Source organism: Meriones unguiculatus, chromosome 3 (assembly GCF_030254825.1).
Source record: "Meriones unguiculatus strain TT.TT164.6M chromosome 3, Bangor_MerUng_6.1, whole genome shotgun sequence".
NCBI classification, from domain to species: domain Eukaryota; kingdom Metazoa; phylum Chordata; class Mammalia; order Rodentia; family Muridae; genus Meriones; species Meriones unguiculatus.
Window position 1 is genome coordinate 161,444,850 of NC_083351.1, and position 21,711 is coordinate 161,466,560.

The following is a 21,711-nucleotide window of genomic DNA, read 5'->3' on the forward strand; positions in this document are numbered from 1 at the left end:
AATTTGAACACAGTCTCCTCTAAACCACATTGCAAGTTCATATTCATTGCCCGAAAGTGGTTTTCTGATTCATTGTCCTGCCCTTTTTATTTATTTATTATTTATACAGTATTCTGTCTGCATTTATGCCTACAGGCAAGAAGAGGGCACCAAATCTCATTATAGATGGTTATGATTCACCATGTGCTTGCTGGGAGTTGAACTTTAAAAAAACATCAGTGCTCTTATCCTCTAAGCCAACTCTCCAGCCCTGTCCTGCTCTTTTTAAAATCACTTTCTTTACTTTGTCACTTATTCTTTCTGAACCTCTATTTCAAACATACAAAATCCTCTCTACTACCTCTTCTCTGGTGGATCAATAAACCAATCTGAAGATAATCCAAAGACAAATTCATTTCATACAATCATATCTGTTTCTTTGATGGACTCTGAGGTATAAGAAAGTATGCAATAAACCCTATCTGCAGATTTCAAAGTAGCAGTAATAACTTACAACACTTCTCAGAAGAAAAATAAAAAAGTGGCTTGACTAAAACTCTTAAGAAGTCTTTCAGAGGTCTTCTGTGGTAGACTCCTGTCCTTTTCCCTGTTTTCTCCCTCTTCCGGTGTCTATCCTCTTTGCCTTTCTGAGTGAAGATTGAGCATCTTACCCAGGGTCCTTCTTCTTGCTTAGCTTCCTTAGGTGTACAGATTTAAGTGTGTTAATCCTATATTATGTGTATAATATCCACTTATAAGTGGTTATATACCACGTGTGTCTTTCTGCTTCTGAGATACCTCACTCAGGATGATCTTTTCTAATTCCATCCATTTGCCTGCAAAATTCATGATTTCCTTGTTTTTAATTGCTGGGTGGTATTCTATTACGTAAATGTAAAACAATGTCTGTATCCATTCCTTTAACCAGCAGGGTATCGAAGCAGATGCTGAGACACACAGCCAAACTTTGGGTAGAGTGCAGGGAATCTTATGAAAGGAGGGTTTATAAAAAGACCTGGAGGGGGCAGGAGCTCCACAAGGAGAGCAACACAATAAAAAAAATCTGGGTTCAGTGATCTTTTCTGAAACTTATATTCCAAGCATGCATGGAGATAACCTAGTACGCCTGCTCAGATGTAGCTCATGGCATATCAGTCTCCAAGTAAGTTCCCCAGTACAAGGAACAGGGACTGTCTCTGGCATGAACTCAGTGGCTGGCTCTTTGATCATCTCCCTGTGAAGAGGTCACAAAGGAAGATAATGCAGCCAGTACTGATGATAGGCTAGGGTCAGATAAAATAGGAGGACCTCCCTATCAGTGGGCTTGGGAAGGTGCATGGGAGGAGAAGAGAGAAGGACAGTAGGATTGGGAGGGGATGAGGGAGGAAGCTAAAGCTGGGATAGAAAGTGAATGAACTGTAATAAATAAATAAAAAGAAAAAAAACACTTTTATTAATTAAAATTTTAATGAGAGAACATAAAAATAGCAGGCCCTGAAGTACTTTCTTGTAACACAGTGGCGATATCCCAGGACATATTCTAATATGACACAGATGAAACCTGATCTCTCCACTATGAGCTGTACACAGTGAAGACAAAGTGTCCTTAGCCATCCTTCAAAAAGCTCCAAAGTGTATTCTCCCATTTGGATACCAATCACATGAAAAATAACACTATTATTCACTTTAGATTCTTGTTATCTCTGTCCTTGAGAGAAAGAATACAGAATTATGTTCATCTTCCAAGTTAAAAAACTGAAATTCGGGGGAAGGGCAAGATGGCGGCGCCGGGAGGACTCTCATTCTGAGCAGCAGCACAGCAGGATCAGCACAGTGACCAGAAATCAGAACTCGCGGCCATAAAACACAGTCATTGTGTTTCCCAGGTGAGAGAATACCCCACTGTGGGGGATTCAATCAGCTTTTAACTCACCCGGCTAAACCGCGGAAGAGGTCCCGGTTCCGCCAGATGCTTGGCTGCCGGCCGCCAGCCCCAGCCCCAGCCCAGAGCCACAAGCCAGTGTCTCTGGTCATGGTCCCAGACTGAACCTTGGGCACCACACTATCAGAGACTGGAATTTTCAGTCGAGAGATAACCCCAGGGTACAGGAAACGATTGGGACCAGCCTTAGGTCACCCAGACATCCCCTGGAAAAGACTCGGGCGGGTTCCACGGGCACCCCAGGAGCCAGCCCGGAGCCAGAGCCGGGGACCCAGGTTCTGGCACAGAGCCCTGCCTGCCTGCACGCCTGATTCGCCGCCAGAGATAGAAACGGCGGGTCTGATCTAAGAGCACTCAGCTCACCCCCAACCTGAAAAGGTCCCCGGAAAATTACCCAGATTAGGGAGCCACTCGGGCTCCCAAAAGCCGCAAAGGCAGACACAGGCAGTTTCTGCGCACCAGACAGCTGGCAGAGACTGAGCCGCCATCACACAGCTGTGCTCCAGGCACAGGCAGTTTCTGCGGCCAGCCAGCTGACGGACACTGAGCAGTGTGCACCAGGGCAAAAAAAGACACTAGGAGTCCGTGTCTCCAGAGAATCCACGGGGAAGGAAGGAAACTGTACTGATCTAAATCACCCAATCCTTCCCTAGAAAAAGTCTAGCTGTCTAGTGGGGCCTAGGCGCCAGCACTCAGCTGTGCTCCAGACACAGGCACAAACAGTTGAGGCGCGCCTGATGTCCAACTGGGTCACAGCAGCTGATCATTAAATTTACAACAAGAAACCCAGAAACAGGGCAGCTGCCTTCAGGACTTCCCTGGGTGAGAGGAGAACCCTCTCGACTAACAAAGACCACAGTTACCACTCAGGTCTATATCCCTGAGGTGAGCAACTCCTGAAAAAACACCAGCCATCCAGGGACTATACCCAAAAAGCTGAGAAGACATCCTTCAGGAAAAACCAGCTTTCTGCAAAGGGGATTCTCTCCACCACAGGATCCCCAGGAACCACCAGAAAATAACCCCAAACACCTAAGATAACACAATGGGTAGAGGCCAGCGTAAAAGCTCAAGCAACAAAAGACAGAGCAATATGGCATCTCCAGAACCCAGTTACCCTGGGGCAAGTAGCCCTGGATACCCCACCGTAACTGAAATCCAAGAAGATGACCTAACAAGTATGCTCATGAAGATGATAACAGAGGAAACAAATAAGATTCGTAAAGACATAGAAGAAGATAAACTCAAACAGAATATTGCCATCCGTAAAGAAATAGAGGAAGCTGCAGCCAAACAGTTTATGGCCTTTAGAAAGGAAATGCTTAAAACACTGAATGAAATGATAGAAACAGAGTTGAAGGAACTAAAAGAAAAACAGGAAAGTACAATCAGACAGGTGAAGGAAGTAAACAAAACAACTCAAGACCTGAAGATAGAATTGGAAAAATTAAAGAAAACACAAATGGAAGAAATAATGGAAAGGAAGAATCTAGGGAAGAAAACAGGAACTACAGAGATAAGCATAACCAACAGACTACAAGAGATGGAAGAAAGAATCTCAGGTGTAGAAGATACAATGGAAGAAATCGATGTATCTGTCAAAAAAATGTTAAATCCGAAAAATTCCTGACACAGACCGTCCAAGAAATGCAAGACAATATGAAAAGACAAAACCTAAGAATAATAGGTATAGAGGAAAAAGAAGACTCCCTTCTCCAAGGCCCAGAAAATATTTTCAACAAAATCATTGAAGAAAATTTCCCCAAGCTAAAGGAGAGGCCAATTAGAATACATGAGGCCTACAGAACACCCAACAAATTTGACCAGAAAAGAAAATCTTCCTGCCACATAATAATCAAAACAGTAAGTATACAGAACAAAGAAAAAATACTAAAAGCTGCAAGGGAAAAAGGCCAAGTAACATATAATGGCAAACCCATTAGAATCACACCTGACTTTTCAACAAAGACTATGAAAGCCAGAAGGGCCTGGACGGATATCATGCAGACCCTAAGAGAACACAGATATCAGCCAAGGCTACTATACCCCGCAAAACTCTCAGTCCTCATAGATGGAGAAAACAAGATATTCAATGACAAAAACAAATTTCAACAATACCTACAAACAAATCCAGCATTACAGAAGACACTGGAAGGGAAAATACAACCCAAGAAAGCAGCTACATTCAAGAAAACACAGGAAATAAATAACCTCACTTCAGTAAAACAAAAAGCAACCAAGCACACAACAGTATGACCACAGCCAACATCAAAATCAAGAGATCTAACAGCCACTGGTCATTAATCTCTCTCAACATCAATGGACTCAACTCTCCAATAAAAAGACACAGATTAACAGAATGGATATGTAAACAAAACCCAGCAATCTGTTGCATACAAGAAAGACACAAAGATAGACATTACCTGAGGGTAAAGGGTTGGAAGACAACTTTCCAAGCAAACGGACCCAAGAAGCAAGCAGGAGTAGCCATTCTAATATCTGATAAAATAGACTTTCAAACAATATTAATCAAAAGAGATGGGGAAGGACACTTCATACTCATCAAGGGAAAATTCCACCAGGAAGACATCACAATCCTAAACATCTATGCCCCAAATACAAGGGCACCCACATTTGTGAAAGAAACATTGATAAAATTTAAAGCACATATAGATCCCCACACATTGATAGTGGGAGACTTCAACACCCCACTCTCAACAAAGGACAGGTCAACCAAACAGAAATTAAACAAAGAAACAATGTCTCTGACAGAGGTCATGAATCAAATGGACCTAACAGACATTTATAGAACTTTACACCCAAACACAAAAGAATTTACCTTCTTCTCAGCATCTCATGGAACCTTCTCCGAAATAGACCATATAGTGGGTCACAAAGCAAGCCTCAACAGATACAAGAAGATTGAAATAATCCCATGTATCTTGTCTGATCACCATGGAATAAAGCTGGACCTCAACAATAACAGAAATAGCAAAAAGCCTACACACACATGGAAACTGAACAACTTGTTACTAAATGACAGCTGAGTCAGGGAAGAAATAAAGAAAGAAATTAAAGTCTTTCTAGAAATCAATGAAAATGAAGACACAACATACCCAAACTTGTGGGACACAATGAAAGCAGTGCTAAGAGGAATGTTCATAGCACTAAGTGCCTTCAAGAAGAAATTCGAGACAGCTCATTCAAGCACCCTAATGGCTCTCTTAAAAACGCTAGAAAAAGAAGAAGCAGACACACCAAGAAGGAGTAGATGGCTGGAAATAATCAAACTCAGGGCTGAAATCAATCAATTGGAAACAAATAAAACAATTCAAAGAATCAATGAAACCAAGAGCTGGTTCTTTGAGAAAATCAACAAGATCGACAAACCCTTAGCCAAAATAACTAAAAGGCAGAGAGACACCACCCAAATCAACAAAATCAGAAATGAAAAGGGGGATATAACTACAGACACTGAGGAAATCCAAACAATCATTAGGACTTACTTCAAAATTCTATATGCCACAAAATTTGAAAATCTAAATGAAATGGACCATTTTCTTGATCGATTTGACTTACCAAAGCTGAATCAGGACCAGGTAAATCAACTAAATAGTGCTATATCCCCCAAAGAAATAGAAGCGGTCATCAAAAGTCTCCCATCCAAAAAAAAAAAGCCCAGGACCAGATGACTTCAGCGCAGAATTCTACCAGACCTTCAAAGAAGAGCTAACACCAATTCTCTTCAAACTATTCCACAAAATAGAAACAGAAGGAACATTACCAAACTCATTCTATGAAGCCACAGTCACCTTGGTACCTAAACCTCACAAAGACTCAACAAAGAAAGAGAATTTCCGGACAATCTCCCTTATGAACATTGATGCAAAAATACTTAATAAAATACTTGCAAACCGAATCCAAGAACACATCAAAGATATTATCCACTATGACCAAGTAGGCTTCATCCCAGGTATGCAGGGGTGGTTCAATATACGGAAATCCATCAATGTGATCCACCATATTAACAAACTGAAAGAAAAAAACCACATGATAATCTCCCTAGATGCTGAAAAAGCCTTTGACAAAATCCAACATCCATTCATGTTCAAAGTATTGGAGAGATCAGGGATACAAGGGACATATCTAAACATAATAAAGGCGATATACTGCAAGCCTATAGCCAACATCAAACTGAACGAAGAGAAACTAAAAGCAATCCCACTGAAATCAGGGACAAGACAAGGCTGTCCACTCTCTCCATATCTCTTCAACATAGTACTGGAAGTCCTTGCTAGAGCAATAAGACAGTTGAAGGAGATCAAGGGGATACAAATTGGAAAGGAAGAAGTCAAATTATCACTATTTGCAGATGATATGATAGTATACGTGAGTGACCCCAAAAACTCTACCAGGGAACTCCTACAGCTGATAAACACCTTCAGCAAAGTGGCCGGATACAAAATTAACTCAAAAAAATCAGTAGCCCTCCTATATACAAAAGACAAAAGGGCTGAGAAAGAAATTAGAAAAACAACACCCTTCACAATAGCCACAAATGACATAAGGTACCTCGGAGTAACCCTAACCAAGGAAGTCAAAGAATTGTATGAAAAAAATTTCAAATCTCTGAAGAAAGAATTAGAAGAAGATATGAGAAGATGGAAAGATCTCCCATGCTCATGGCTTGGTAGGATTAACATAGTAAAAATGGCCATCTTACCAAAAGCAATCTACAGATTCAATGCAATGCCCATCAAATTACCAACACAATTCTTTACAGACCTGGAAAGGAAAATTCTCAACTTCATATAGAATAACAAGAAACCCAGAATTGCTAAAACAATCCTCTACAATAAAAGATCTTCCGGAGGTATCTCCATCCCTGATCTTAAGTTGTACTATAGAGCAACAGTTTTAAAAACTGCATGGTACTGGCATAGAAACAGAATGGTAGATCAATGGAACCAAACAGAGGACCCAGAAATAAACCCACACACTTATGGACACCTGATCTTTGACAAAGACGCCAAAACCATACAATGGAAAAAAGATAGCATCTTCAACAAATGGTGCTGGTCTAACTGGATGTCTACATGTAGCAAAATGAAAATAGATCCATACTTGTCACCCTGCACAAAACTGAAGTCCAAGTGGATCAAAGACCTCAACATAAAACCAGACACATTAAATCGGCTAGAAAAAAAGTGGGAAATACCCTAGAACTCATTGGTACAGGGGAAAACTTCCTGAACAGAACACCAACAGCACAGGCTCTAAGAGCAACAGTCAATAAATGGGACCTCATGAAACTGAAAAGCTTCTGTAAAGCAAAGGACACCGTCATCAAAACAAAGCGACCACCTACAGATTGGGAAAGAATCTTCACCAACCCTTTATCTGACAGAGGACTCATATCCAGTATATATTAAGAACTAAAGAAGCTGAAAAGCAGCAAACCAAGTAATCCACTTAAAAAATGGGGAACAGAGCTAAACAGAGAATTCTCTGTAGAGGAATACCGAATGGCAGAGAAGCACTTAAAGAAATGCTCAACCTCACTAGCCATTTGGGAAATGCAAATCAAAACAACCCTGAGATTTCACCTTACACCCATGAGAATGGCCAAGATCAAAAACTCAAGTGACAACACATGCTGGAGAGGTTGTGGAGAAAGGGGAACCCTTCTCCACTGCTGGTGGGAATGTAAACTTGTACAACCACTCTGGAAATCAATCTGGTGCTTTCTCAGACAACTAGGAATAGTGCTTCCTCAAGATCCAGCCATACCACTACTGGGCATATATCCAAAAGAGGCCCAAGTACACAAAAAGGACATTTGCTCAACCATGTTTGTAGCAGCTTTATTTGTAATAGCCAGAAGCTGGAAACAACCCAGATGCCCCTCAACTGAAGAATGGATGCAGAAATTGTGGTACATCTACACAATGGAATATTACTCAGCAATGAAAAATAAGGAAATCATGAAATTTTCAGGTAAATGGTGGGATCTGGAAAGGATCATCCTGAGTGAGTTGTCCCAGAAGCAAAAAGACACACATGGTATATACTCACTCATATAGACATACAACATAGGACAAACCCACTAAAACCTGTGCATCTAAAGAAACTAAGCAAGAGAGAGGACCCTAACTAAAATGTCCAATCCCCATCCGGAAAGGCAAAGAGGATGGACATCAGAAGAAGAAGAAAACAGGAAACAACCTAGGAACCTACCACAGAGGGCCTCTGAAAGCCTCTGCCCTTCAGACTATCAAAGCAGATGCTGAGCCGGATGGGCAACTGTTGGGCAGGTGAACGGAATTTTAGGTAAGAACTGGGAAATAGTAAGAGCTGGAGAGGACAGGGTCTCCACAAGGAGAGCAACAGAACAAGAAAATTTGAACTCAGGGAACTTCCCAGAGACTCATACTCCAACCAAGGACTATTCATGGAGATAACCCAGAACCCCTGCATAGATATAGCCCAGGGCAGTTCAGAGTCCAATTGGGTTACATAGTAATGTGAAGAGGGACTGCCTCTGACATAATCTGATTGGCCTGCTCTTTGATCACCTCCCTCTGGCGGGGAGCAGCCTTACCAGGCCATCGTAGAGGACAATGCAGCCACTTTTGATGTGAACTGACAGACTAAGATCAGAAAGGAGAGGAGAACCTCCCCTATTAGTGGACTTGGGGAGTGGCATGCAAGCAGAGGGAGGAGGGATGGTGGGATTGGGAGGAGTGGAGGGAGGAGCTTATGGGGGGATGCAGAATGAATAAAGTGTAATTGATGAAAAATTAAAAAAAAAATTAAGATTCTGCTCAATGGAAGGGAAGAGTTTTAGCCATGTAATTACATGTAACAGGATAAGAAGAAAATGTCTATTCTGACGATTAGGAATTGGAGGCTTTGAGTAAAGTCAGTTCCTGGGGGTATTATTTCTGCTCAACATCACAATTCCTACTTACTTTAAAAGAACTGGGGTTTAAGGTAGGGAAATTTTGTATTTGTAAGTCAAATATTGATAGTACTTCGAGATGGAGGGTTTCAGGAAAATGAGCACAATGATTTCATATTTTATGTTTTCTGTAATACACTTTGATTAAATTGCTTTCTTCTGAAAAAAAAAAAAAGCAAAAAAAAAACCTGAAATTCAGAAATATTAGATGCCTGGCCTAATGTCATGAAATGAGTCAGTAGCAAATCTCTCAGATGTTCTGACTCTCAGGCCTGGGTTTGGTTTACTGATTTATACCCTATGAAAAAAAAACGAAAAGACTCTTAAGAAAAATGTTCAGGAGACATCTGAAGAAAGTACAGAGCTGTGGGAAAACTTTTCTCTAGAAAATCTACAGAGGATGTATATTTAATGTTATTTCAGTTGAAAATAAGAAAGCATTAGAACATTTGAAGTGTGAAGCCCCAGAAATCTAGAAAGTGACAAATATATCAAGAAACTCTAGCAGTCATGGTGCACAACATTCTTTTTGTTGTCAGACACTGCCTATGCTGTAAAATTATGTGAGAAAAAGTATATATAAGTATATATAAGTCTTAGGGAATATTCTTTCATTTTTTACCCAGCATGGCCACTAAACTGGCAAGCTGAACTGGTTTCAGCAATCTCTGGGAACTGTCTCTGGGTTTGAATAGACTTCTCCTCTATTTAAACCATGCATCTATTTAGATGTCTTCTCTTCCATGATCTAAGCACTACTCATAGGGTCTGTTTACTTATGCCTTTACTCTAAGTGACTGTGTCTTTTTTTTTCAGTTTATTGTTTTATTTAATTTTTATTTTTATCATTTATTACAATTTACTCAGTTTGGATTCTGGCTGTGGCCTCCTACCTCATCTCCTCTCAATCCTACCCTTCTACTCTCTTCTCCCTCTATGCCCCTCCTCTAGTCCACTGATATGGGAGGTCCTCCTCCACTTCCATCTGACCCTAGCCTATCAGGTCTCATAAGGACTGGTTACACTGACTTCTTCTGTGACCTGTGTCTTGTGTGCCCAACATTTTACAGGAACCAGTAGCTTTGAATATGGTTTGCACCCTCCAAATTCACATTCAAGTTCAATGCTCACAATGAGGGCTGTGTACCTGTAATATGAACACAACCTGGCTGGTATTCAGATGCTGGGCTTTTGGGAGGTGTCAAGATTTAGAAAAAGTCAGCATAGAAGCAAACTACTGAGCACTGGTGGTTCTAAAGTTTTAGAGACTAGAGACATAAATGTTTATGCATCCACTCTCTCGTATGTTGCCTTGAAAATTTGTCAACAAGAAGGCCATGAGCGAGTAAAATATCTTATCCCTGGATCAGAACCACAAACAATAATAAATCTCTTTCTCATAGTTTTTCAATGAGAGTGCATTGTTAGCAAGTGAAATGGAGGGCAACAGTCATTTTCATTCACTGGGTAAATGACTATCTGGGACACTTGTTTAGATATCCTATTCTGATTCATTTGAATGTTTCACGATGTCACACATTTATTTTACAATGTTTTGTAAAACAAAGACATTCTATCTACCGAGAAATAAATATAGCCTCCTAGCATTCATCCCATGGTTCCAGTGAGTTAAACACTAGGCTTGAGATTTCAAGATAATCGTACTTAGCTCTATCAGAGGAATGACACAACTACTCTTCTTTTACCCAGAAACAAGCCAAACGCTTAGTGTTTAACTAATTTTCAGAATCATCTTAAGTAAAGGAAAAAAAAAAGATAAGTGTAATTACAATCTAGACTTGTGTTATAACAAAAATAATTCACTTTGTTGAAAAAAAATCTTTGTTAAAGACAAGAGGAATAAAGTATGTATAAGATGCATTTTAAATGATAGCTGCCTACTTAAAGTGGTAGAGTTTAGTTTAGCATAAGTAAAAAAAAAAAACGTAATTCTGGTTACCTTGCAATTCTTTTCCCAAAATGATGCTGGAAGAAGACTGGGTGGCAGGTGAGTTTTCACTATTCTAGGAGATTCCTTCTCTTTCAATTGTTTCACTCCTGATTTAAATAAAATATATATATATATATATATATATATATATATATATATACAATTTAAAAATGTTCATATGAATTTTGATTGACTTTTTAAAAGATTACTTCAGATTATAAATTGACTTAATAATAATAATAATACAAACTCACTGTGAAGAAAATTATTAATTAAATGAATTACAAAGTAAGATCAAATATTTTTATCAATTAAACTTAATGTTTTTTATACACGTTGGTAAGCAAACTTTTATGAATACAGTTGTCAATGTTCTTGAAATTCAGTGAATAGTTTTCTTACCATGTACAATATTTTAAACTACTGGAAACTGAGAAAGAAATGCTGACATAGTAGAAGACTTTCTGGAATACATATAATAGTTAAGATCATTTACTCTTTCAAACACATACAATGGTATCAGACTACTCTGGGTTTAAAGTTTTAGAATCTCCTATATTCATGACAGAATATTAACTATGTTGCTAAAATCCTTTTGCCTTTATTGCAGCATAAACATATCTATATCATCTATCAACCATATCCTATACATATATCTTAAAATGTATGCCTGCATTCTTAAAAATTAATTTTAAAAAATACCATTTATTTGGTCTTCATATCTGCATTCTAGGTGAGGTATTCTATTAAAGATTGCATCCTCCTTGCATTTTTCCACATCACCTTCTTTATAGATCATATATACAATTTCACTTAGCCATGTGGTTCCTGTAAAATTTAAAAACACTTGAGTCTCCAATGAACCTTTATGGATGATAACAATATTCTTTTAATACTGTTTGATATCATTCAACCCAAAACAATGTTTTCTTGAATATTTTAATATACATCACCCAAAATAACTTCAGCAAATATGGATGTATAGTGTTATGAACAAGAATTGGTCAATGTGGTCAGGCCTTCCCATGATGAGTTGTGACATTATGATAACTATTCACTCTCTGAACTTTAACTGTTCTGAATAAGAAGTGAAGATACTTGAATAAAAGGTGAAGCTTGAGTTCACACATACAAGCATACTTTTCAGCTATAAACTTCCCTAGTAGTTTTTGTGCCTAAACTGAGGCCTCACTCAGAGAATATAGAAGAGTATGAATTGGTTTCTGGCTTTTGATGATAATCAAAAAAATAAAAAATAAAACCAGTAATGACAAAGTATAGTTTTATTACTTAGGATGTTGTAATACAGACAAGAGTACAGAGCTTGAAGATAGACAAAGGAAGGGTACATGCTGCTGCTGTTGCTATGGTTTCTAGGATGATGACTGAGAAGTTCCCCTCATGAAGCTGGAGCAGTGGTTCAGCAGTTGAGAACATTGTTGCTCAAAAAGAGGCTTCAAGTTTGACTCCCAACACCAACATGGCAGCTCAAAGAATCCACCACTCTAATTATATGGAAAAGACACCCTCTAGCCTTATTTCTATGTGAACACTAATCATGTATGCAGTGCATAAACAGTCATGCAAATAAAACATTACTATGTATAAAATAAAAATTAATTAATCTTAGGGACAATGAAGTTTCCTTAGGAAGAGAAGACAACTGAGCTTAGGTTTCTAAATTGCAAGCATGATTTCACCACTTTTATGATATAGGGAAGAGCCCTATCAAGCAACAGCATGAGATACTTTTTTCCAGCAGGGGACATCTATATAGTGGTGAAAAGAAAATTAAACAAGAATAAACAGGTCAAAACTCTAGTAACAATATATGCTGGAGAGGCTGTGGAGAAAGGGAAACCCTCCTGCATTGCTGGTGGGAATGTAAACTCCTACAACCACTTTGGTGCTTTCTCAGACAATTAGGAATGGTGCTACCTCAAGATCCACCTATACCACTTCTAGGCATATATCCAAAAGATGCTCAAGTACACAACAAACAACAACATGTTTGTAGCAGCTTTATTCCTAACAGCCAGAACCTGGAAACAACGCAGATGTCCCTCAACTGAGGAATGGATACAGAAATTGTGTTACATTGACACAATGGAGTACTACTCTGCAATTAAAAACAAGGAAATCATGCAATTTTCAAACAAATTGTGGGATATAGAAAAGATCATACTAAGTGAGGTATCCCAGGAGGAGAAAGACACACCAAATACAGTCACTTATAAGTGGATATTAGACATATAATATAGGATAAACATACTAACATCTGTACACCGAAGGAAGAAGGAAGACCTTGGGTAAGATGATCAACCCTCACTCTGAAAGACCAAAGGGATAGACACTGGAATAAGAAGAAAACAGGAAACAGGACAGAAGCCTACCACTGAGGGCCTCTGAAAGACTCGACCCAACAGTGTATGAAAGCAGATGCTGAGAATCATAACCAAAGTTTGGGCAGAGTACAGGGAATCTTATGAAAGAAAGGGAAGATGGTAAGACCTGAGGAGGACAGGATTCCACAAGGGGAAAAACCAAACCAAAATTATGGACACAGGGATCTTTTCTGAGACTGATAAGCCAATGAAGGACCATTCATGGATATAACCTAGAACCCCTGATCAGATGTACCCCATGGCAGCTCAGTATCCAAGTGGATCTCGAATAAGAGGAACAGGCACTGTTTCTGACATGAACTCAGTGGCTGGCTCTTTGATCACCTGCCCCTGATGGGGGAGCAGCCTTGTCAGAAAACAGAGGAGGACAATACAGCCAGTCTTGACAGGCATGATAGGCTAGAGTCAGATGAAAGGAGAGGAGGACCTCTCCTATCAGTGGACTTGGTGAGGGGCATGGGTTGGATTGGTACAGAATGAGGAAGGGGCTCAGCCTGGGATACAAACTGAATAAACTGTATTTAATAAAAAATTAAAATTAAAATATGAAAATGCTTGGAGAGATAAATTTGGGAAGATTATAGAGTTAAGTTGATGGTAGACATAATACACCTTGATATTTATATTGGGTAGAGAGTATCAAAGTTATTCAGAAAGAACAAAAAAATGTGTTTTTACAAACTAAGCAAAAGAGAGGACACTAACTAAAAGGCTCAATCTCCATCCTGTAAGGCAAAGAGGATGGTCATCAGAAGAAGAAGAAAATAAGAAACAACCTAGGAACTTGCTACAGAGGTCTTCTGAAAGCCAGAAGAAGAATACAGGAAACAACCTAGAAACCTGCCACAGAAGGCCTTTGAAAGCCTCTGCCCTGCAGACTATCAAAGCAGATGGTGAGACTGATGGCCAACTGTTGGGCAGAGTGAATGGAATTTTATGTAAGAAGTGGGAAATAGCAAGAACTGGAGAGGACAGGAAATCCACAGGAGAGCAACAGAACAAGAAAATTTGAACACAGGGAACTTCCCAGAGACTCATACTCCAACCAAGGACTATTCACGGAGATTACCTAGAACCCCTACACAGGTATAGCCCATGGCAGTTCAGTGTCCAAGTACATAGTAATGGGAAGAGGGACTGCCTCTGACATAATCTGATTGGCCTGCTCTTTGCTCACCCCCCCGAGGGGGGAGCAGCCTTACCAGACCATAGAAGATGACAATGCAGCCATTTCTGATGAGAACTGATAGTCTAAGATCAGAAAGATCAGTGGACTTGGGGAGGGGCATGCATGCAGAAAGGAGAGGAAGGGTGGGATCAGGAGGGGAGGAGGGAGGGGCTTACAGGGGAATACAAAATGAATAAAGTGTAAATAATAATAATAATAAAAAAGAAAATATGTGTTTTTAAAAAAATCTATTGAGAGAATAAATGCAATGGTGATATCACAATGAGATATCCAGTAAGATGCTAACTGTGAGACATCGCTATTAGAATAAGTTGGCTCAAGACCTGAATATAGAATTGGACAACTTAAAGAAAACACAAATGGAGGAAATTGTGGAAAGAAATAACTTAGAGAAGAAAACAGGAACCGCAGATGTTAGCATAACCAATAGACTACAAGAGATGGAAGAAAGAATCTCAGGGGTGGAAGATACAATGGAAGAAATAGATGTATCTGTCAAAGAAAACCTTAAATCTAAAAAATTCCTGACACAGACCATCAAAGAAATTCAAGACAACAAAAAATGACAAAGCCTAAGAATAATAGGTGTAGAGGAAAAAGAAGATTCCATGCTCCAAGGACCAGAAAATATCTTCAACAAAATCATTGAAGAAAATCTCCCCAACTTAAAGGAAAGACCAATAAGAATGCAAGAAGCCTACAGAACACTCAATAAATTAGACCAGATAGGAAAATCCTCCCGCCACATAATAATCAAAACAGTAAGGAACAAAGAAAAGATACTAAAAGCTGCAAGGGAAAAAGGCCAAGTAACATATAAAGGCAAACCCATTAGAATCACACCTGACTTTTCAACACAGACTATGAAAGCCAGAAGTGCCTGGACAGATATCATGCAGACCCAGAGAGAACACAGATGTCAGCCCAGGCTACTATACCCAGCAAAACTCTCAGTCCTCATAGACGGAGAAAACAAGATATTCAAGGACAAAATAAAATTCAACAATACCTACACACAAATCCAACGTTACAGAAGACACTAGAAGGGAAAATACAACCCAAGAAAACTAGCTACTTTCAAGAAAAAACAGGAAATAATTAACCTCACTAGAGTAAGACAAAAAGCAACCAAACACACAACCTTATGACCACAGGCAACATCAAAATCAAAGGATCTAACAGCCACTGGATATTAATCTCTCTCAACATCAATGGACTCAATTCTCCAATAAAAAGACACAGACTAACAGAATGGATGTGTAAACAAAACCCAGCAATCTGTTGCATACAAGAAACTCACCTAAGTCACAAAAGTAGACATTACCTAAGGATAAAGGGTTGGAAGAGCATTCCAAGCAAATGGACCAAAGAAGCAAGCAGGAGTACGCAATCTAATAGCTGATAAAATAGACTTTCAACCAAAATTAATAAAAAGACATGGGGAAGGACACTTCATACTCATCAAGGGAAAACTCCAAAAAGAAGACATCACAATCCTGAACATCTATGCCTCAAATACAAGGGCATCCACATTTGTAAAAGAGACATTGATAAAATTTAAACTACACCTAGATCCCCACACAATAATAATAGGAGACTTCAACACCCCACTCTCAACAAAGGACAAGTCAACAAAAAAGAATTTAAACAAAGAAACAATGTCCCTAACAGAGGTCATGAATCAAATGGACCTCACAGACATTTACTGAACATTACACCCAAACACAAAAGAATTTACCTTCTTCTCAGCACCTCATGGAACCTTCTCCAAAATGGACCACATAGTTGGTCACAAAGCAAGCCTCAACAGATACAAGAAGATTGAAATAATCCCCTGTATCCTATCTGATCACCATGGAATAAAGCTGGACCTCAACAACAACAGAAATAACAAAAAGCCTACACACACATGGAAACTGAAAAATTTGTTACTAAATGACAGCTGGGTTAGGGAAGAAATAAAGAAAGAAATTAAAGTCTTCCTAGAACTCAATGAAAATGAAGACACAACATACATTTCAACACAATGAAAGCAGTGCTAAGAGGAAAGATCATAGCACTAAGTGCCTTCAAGAAGAAATTTGAGAGAGTGCATTCAAGCAACTTAATGGCTCACCTAAAAACACTAGAAAAAGAAGAAGCAGACACACCAAAGAGGAGTAGATGGATGGAAATAATAAAACTCAGGGCTGAAATTAAATTAGAAACAAATAAAACAATCAGAAACAAATAAAAAATTCAAAGAATCAATGAAACCAAAAGTTGGTTCTTTGAGAAAATCAACAAGATAGACAAACCCTTATCCAAACTAACTAAAAGGCAGAGAGACACCATCCAAATCAACAAAATCAGAAATGAAGAGGGGGACATAACTACAGACACTGAGGAAATCAAAACAATCATTAGGACTTACTTCAAAAGTCTATATGCCACAAAATATGAAAACCTAAATGAAATGAACTATTTTCTTGATCGATTTGACTTACCAAAGCTGAATCAGGACCAGGTAAATCAATTAAATAGTCCTATATCCTCCAAGGAAATAGAAGCAGTAATCTAAAGTCTCCCATCCAAAGAAAGCCCAGGACCAGATGGCTTCAGTGCAGAATTCTACCAGACCTACAAAGAAGAGCTAACACCAGTTCTCTTCAAACTATTCCACAAAATAGAAACAGAAGGAACATTACCAAACTCATTCTATGAAGCCACAGTCACCTTGGTACCTAAATCACACAAAGACCCAACAAAGGAAAAGAATTTCAGGCGAATCTCCCGTATGTACATTGATGCAAAAATACTCAACAACATACTTGCAAACCGAATGCAAGAATACATCAAAGGTATGATCCACTATGACCAAGTAGGCTTCATTCCTGGTGTGCAGGAGTGTTTCAATATACAGAAATCCATCAATGTGATCCACCATATTAACAAACTGAGAGAAAAAAAAACACATGATAAACTCCCTAGATGCTGAAAAAGCATTTGACAAAATCCAACAGCCATTCATATTTACAGTATTGGAGAGATCAGGGATACAAGGCACATATCTAAACATAGTAAAGGTGATATACAGCAAGCCTATAGCCAACATCAAACTGAACGGAGAGAAACTTAAAGCAATTCCACTGAAATCAGGAACAAGACAAGGCTGCCTGCTCTCTCCATAACTCTTCAACATAGTTTTGGAAGTCCTGGCCAGAGCAATAAGACAGTTGAAGGAGATCAAGGGGATACCAATTGGAAAAGAAGTCAAATTATCGCTATTTGCAGATGATATGATAGTATATGTGAGTGACCCCAAAAACTCTACCAGGGAACTCCTACAGCTGATAAACACATTCAGCAATGTGGCCGGATACAAAATTAATTCAAACAAATCAGTAGCCCTCCTATATACAAAAGACAAAAGGGTTGAGAGAGAAATTAGAAAAACAACACCCTTCACAATAGCCACAAATAACATAAAGTACCTTGGAGTAACCCTAACCCAGCAAATCAAATAGTTGTATGAAAAGAAATTTCAAATCTCTGAAGAAAAAATTAGAAGAATATATCAGAAGATGGAAAGATCTCCCATGCTCATGGCTTGGCAGGATTAACATAGTAGAAATGGACATCTTACCAAAAGCAATCTACAGATTCAATGCAATTCCCATCAAATTACAAACACAACTCTTTACAGACCTAGAAAGAAAAATTCTCAACTTCATATGGAATAACAAGAAACCCAGAATTGCTAAAACAATCCTCTACAATACAAGATCTTCTGGGGTATCTCCAACCCTGATCTTAAGCTGTTCTATAGAGCAACAGTAATAAAAAGTGCATGGTACTGGCATAGAAACAGAATGGTGGATCAATGGAACCGAACAGAGGACCCAGAGATATACCCCCACACTTTTGGATACCTGATTTTTGACAAAGATGCCAAAACCATACAATGGAGAAAAGACAGCATCTTCAACAAATGGTGCTGGTCCAACTGGATGTCTACATGTAGAAAAATGCAAATAGATCCATACTTATCACCCTGCACAAAACTGAAGTCCAAGTGGATCAAAGACCTCAACATAAAAACAGACACATTAAATTGGCTAGAATAAAAAATGGGAAATACCCTTGAACTCATTGGCACAGGAGATAACTTCCTGAACAGAACACCAATACGACAGGCTCTAAGAGCAACAATCAATAAATGGGACCTCATGCAGATGAAAAGCTTCTGGAAATCAAAGGATACCGTCATCAAAATGACTGCCTACACATTGGGAAAAGATCTTCACCAACCTTCTATCTGATGAAGGACTAATATCCCATATATATAAAGAACTAAAGAAGCTGAAAAGCAGCAAACCAAGTAATCCAATTAAAAAATGGGGAACAGAGCTAAACAGAGAATTCTCTGCATAGGAATATCGAATGGCAGAGAATCACTTAAAGAAAATGGGGAACAGAGCTAAACAGAGAATTCTCTGCATAGGAATATCGAATGGCAGAGAATCACTTAATGACTCAACCTCATTAGCCATTAGGGAAATGCAAATCAAAACGACCCAGAGATTTCACCTTACACCCATCAGAATGGCCAAGATCAAAAACTCAAGTGACAACACATACTGGAGATGTTATGGAGAATGGGGAACCCTCCTCCACTGCTGGTGGAAATGTAAACTTGTACAACCACTCTGGAAAGCAATCGGGCACTTTCTCAGACAACTAGGAATAGCACTTCCTCAAGACCCAGCCATACCACTCCTAGGCATATATCCAAAAGAGGCTCAAGTACACAATTTGCTCAACCATGTTTGTAGCAGCTTTATTTGTAATAGCCAGAAGTTGGAAACAGCCCAGATGCCCCTCAACTGAAGAATGGATGCACAAATTGTGGTACATCTACACAATGGAGTATTACTCAGCAATAAAAAATAAGGAAATCATGAAATTTGTAGGTAAATGGTGGGACCTAGAAAGGATCATCCTGAGTGAGCTCTCCTAGAAGCAGAAAGACACACACGGTGTACACTCACTCATGGACATAACATAGTATACACCTACTAAAAACTGTACATCTAAAGAAACTAAGCAAGAGAGAGGACCCTAACTAAAATGCTCAATCCCCATCCTGAAAGGCAAAGAGGCTGGACACCAGAAGAAGAGAAAACAGTAAACAAACTAGGAATCTACCTCAGAGTGCCTCTGAAAGCCTCTGCCCTGCAGACAATCAAAGCAGATGCTGAGACTTATGGCCAACTGTTGGGCAGAGTGTATGGAATCTTATGTAAGAAGTGGGAAATAGTAAGAGCTGGAGAGGACGGGAACCACACAAGGAGAGCAACAGAACCAGAAAACTTGAACACAGGGAACTTCCCAGAGACTCATACTCCAACCAAGGACTATTCATGGAGATTACCTAGAACCCCTTCACAGATGTAGCACATGATAGTTCAGTGTCCAAATGGGTTACATAGTAAAGGGAAGAGAGACTGCCTCTGACATAATCTGATTGGCCTGCTCTTTGATCATCTCTTCCTGAGGGGGGAGCAGCCTTACCAAGCCACAGAAGATGACAATGCAGCCACTCCTGAGATGATCTGATAGACTAAGATCAGAAGGAAGGAGAAGAGACACCCCATCAGTGGACTTGGGGAGAGGCATGCATGAGGAAGGGGGAGAGAGGATGGGATAGGGAGGGGAGAAGGGAGGGGCTTATGGAGGAATACAAAATGAATAAAGTGTAATTAATAGTAAAACAAATAAAAAATTATTTAAAAAAAGGATTTAAGGAGAATTTCTCTGTGCTTTTTCTACCAATGATAATGTATGTTGTCTTAGAGCTGAGCTAAGAAGAGAAACAGAGGAACATCTTTAGGGAAGAGTATCCAAACACACAGTGGTTGTATCTCATGTTAAATTGTGTGTGCGTGTGTGTGTGTGTGTGTGTGTGTGTGTGTGAAAGAGAGAGAGAGAGAGAGAGAGAGAGAGAGAGAGAGAGAGGAGAGGGAGAGAGAGAGAGAGTGTGTTTAGTTTGAGACAAATTATGTCAGTGTAGCTATGGTTGGACTCAAACTCATGATTCTCATGTCTCCTAAGTATTGGAATTATAGGATCACATGATCTTAAATAGATGACTAAGTTATTTTTAAGTACAAAATGTTAATAAGTAGACAGAGAATATAAGATTGGACTTTTCCAGCTGTAGAATAGTGCATACAATACTAGTAAACTATACTGTGTATAATGCATAGTATTATACTATGTATTTGTAGTATACTAGTACCAGAGGGAAAAACAGAATTGTAATCTGTGAATATATGTATGGAATTCAAATTTGTTAATACATGCAATGAAGAGGAGGTGGTTGCCTGAAAGACTGCTTTTGATTCCCTTTGAAAAGGTTTTTAATCCCTCTGCACAGTAATAATATAAATAAAATTGTTAAAAATATTCATTACACAGTGCATTTCTCAGACTGAATTGTTTTAAAAAATGTAATAATGTAATTGACACTTTTCATCTATTTATGATTAATGGGGTTACTGTGTTCTTGGAATTTGAGATTGTGGAACAGAACTGATAATGTAAAATTTATTAATATTTTTGTCACACCAAAATTATTACAACTCTTCTTTTAATGGAAAATAAGTATGGGTCAGATAAACACTTTAATATTGATGATTCAAAGTAGGTTCATAGCTTCTATGTGTCAAAGAAGCATACTGTCACAGCAAAAACACTTGCCAGATTTAGGATAAGTAGCAATCACAAGGTCGTCTGGCCTCGCCAAGAAGGTTTCAACATCATCCCAATGTTTGGTGAAATGTTTATCCAATAGAACTCCACGGAAATCCTCAAATATTTCATAATACTCAGACATAGGAGGCTCCATCTCAAAGTGGTGTGTACTGGTAAAAAAAAAAAAAAAACAAAACAAAACAGATGTTTTAAAGTTTGTATGCACTTTGCAATGCTTTCACATTAGCAATAACTCTGCACATAAAGGCCACTTAAATGTCTGTTCCTTCTTACCTGTTACACAGGGCAAAAAAAGCACTTAATATTACTAGAGGTAGTAAAAACTATAATCAGGACATATTTTATGAGAAATAAAAGGACTTATTTTAAAATTCTTAATTATTAAATTAATTAAATTTATTTAATTAAATTATTAAAAAATAAATGAATGAAAAATGCAATATATATTCTTACTGTTTAAGTACTTTCTATTTCTACTAAAATATAAGTCATTTAAATTTCACGTAAGTAAGTACAAATGTACAAGGC

General features: G+C 38.7%; 1 protein-coding gene across 8 annotated transcripts in view; it reads right to left on the reverse strand.

Moving 5' to 3' along the window:
- LOC132653191 (sulfotransferase 1E1-like) overlaps positions 1 to 21,711 on the reverse strand; it is a 47,392-nt gene that overhangs the window by 7,568 nt on the left and 18,113 nt on the right. For all 8 annotated transcript variants that reach the window (XM_060380883.1, XM_060380884.1, XM_060380885.1 and 5 more), the window contains 3 exons: positions 21,169 to 21,332; positions 11,536 to 11,661; positions 10,843 to 10,940 (listed from right to left, as the gene is read on the reverse strand). In XM_060380883.1, coding sequence (XP_060236866.1) covers positions 10,843 to 10,940; positions 11,536 to 11,661; positions 21,169 to 21,316 — 372 coding nt within the window. In that variant the 5' untranslated portion in view covers positions 21,317 to 21,332. The remainder of the gene's footprint in view (positions 1 to 10,842; positions 10,941 to 11,535; positions 11,662 to 21,168; positions 21,333 to 21,711) is intronic.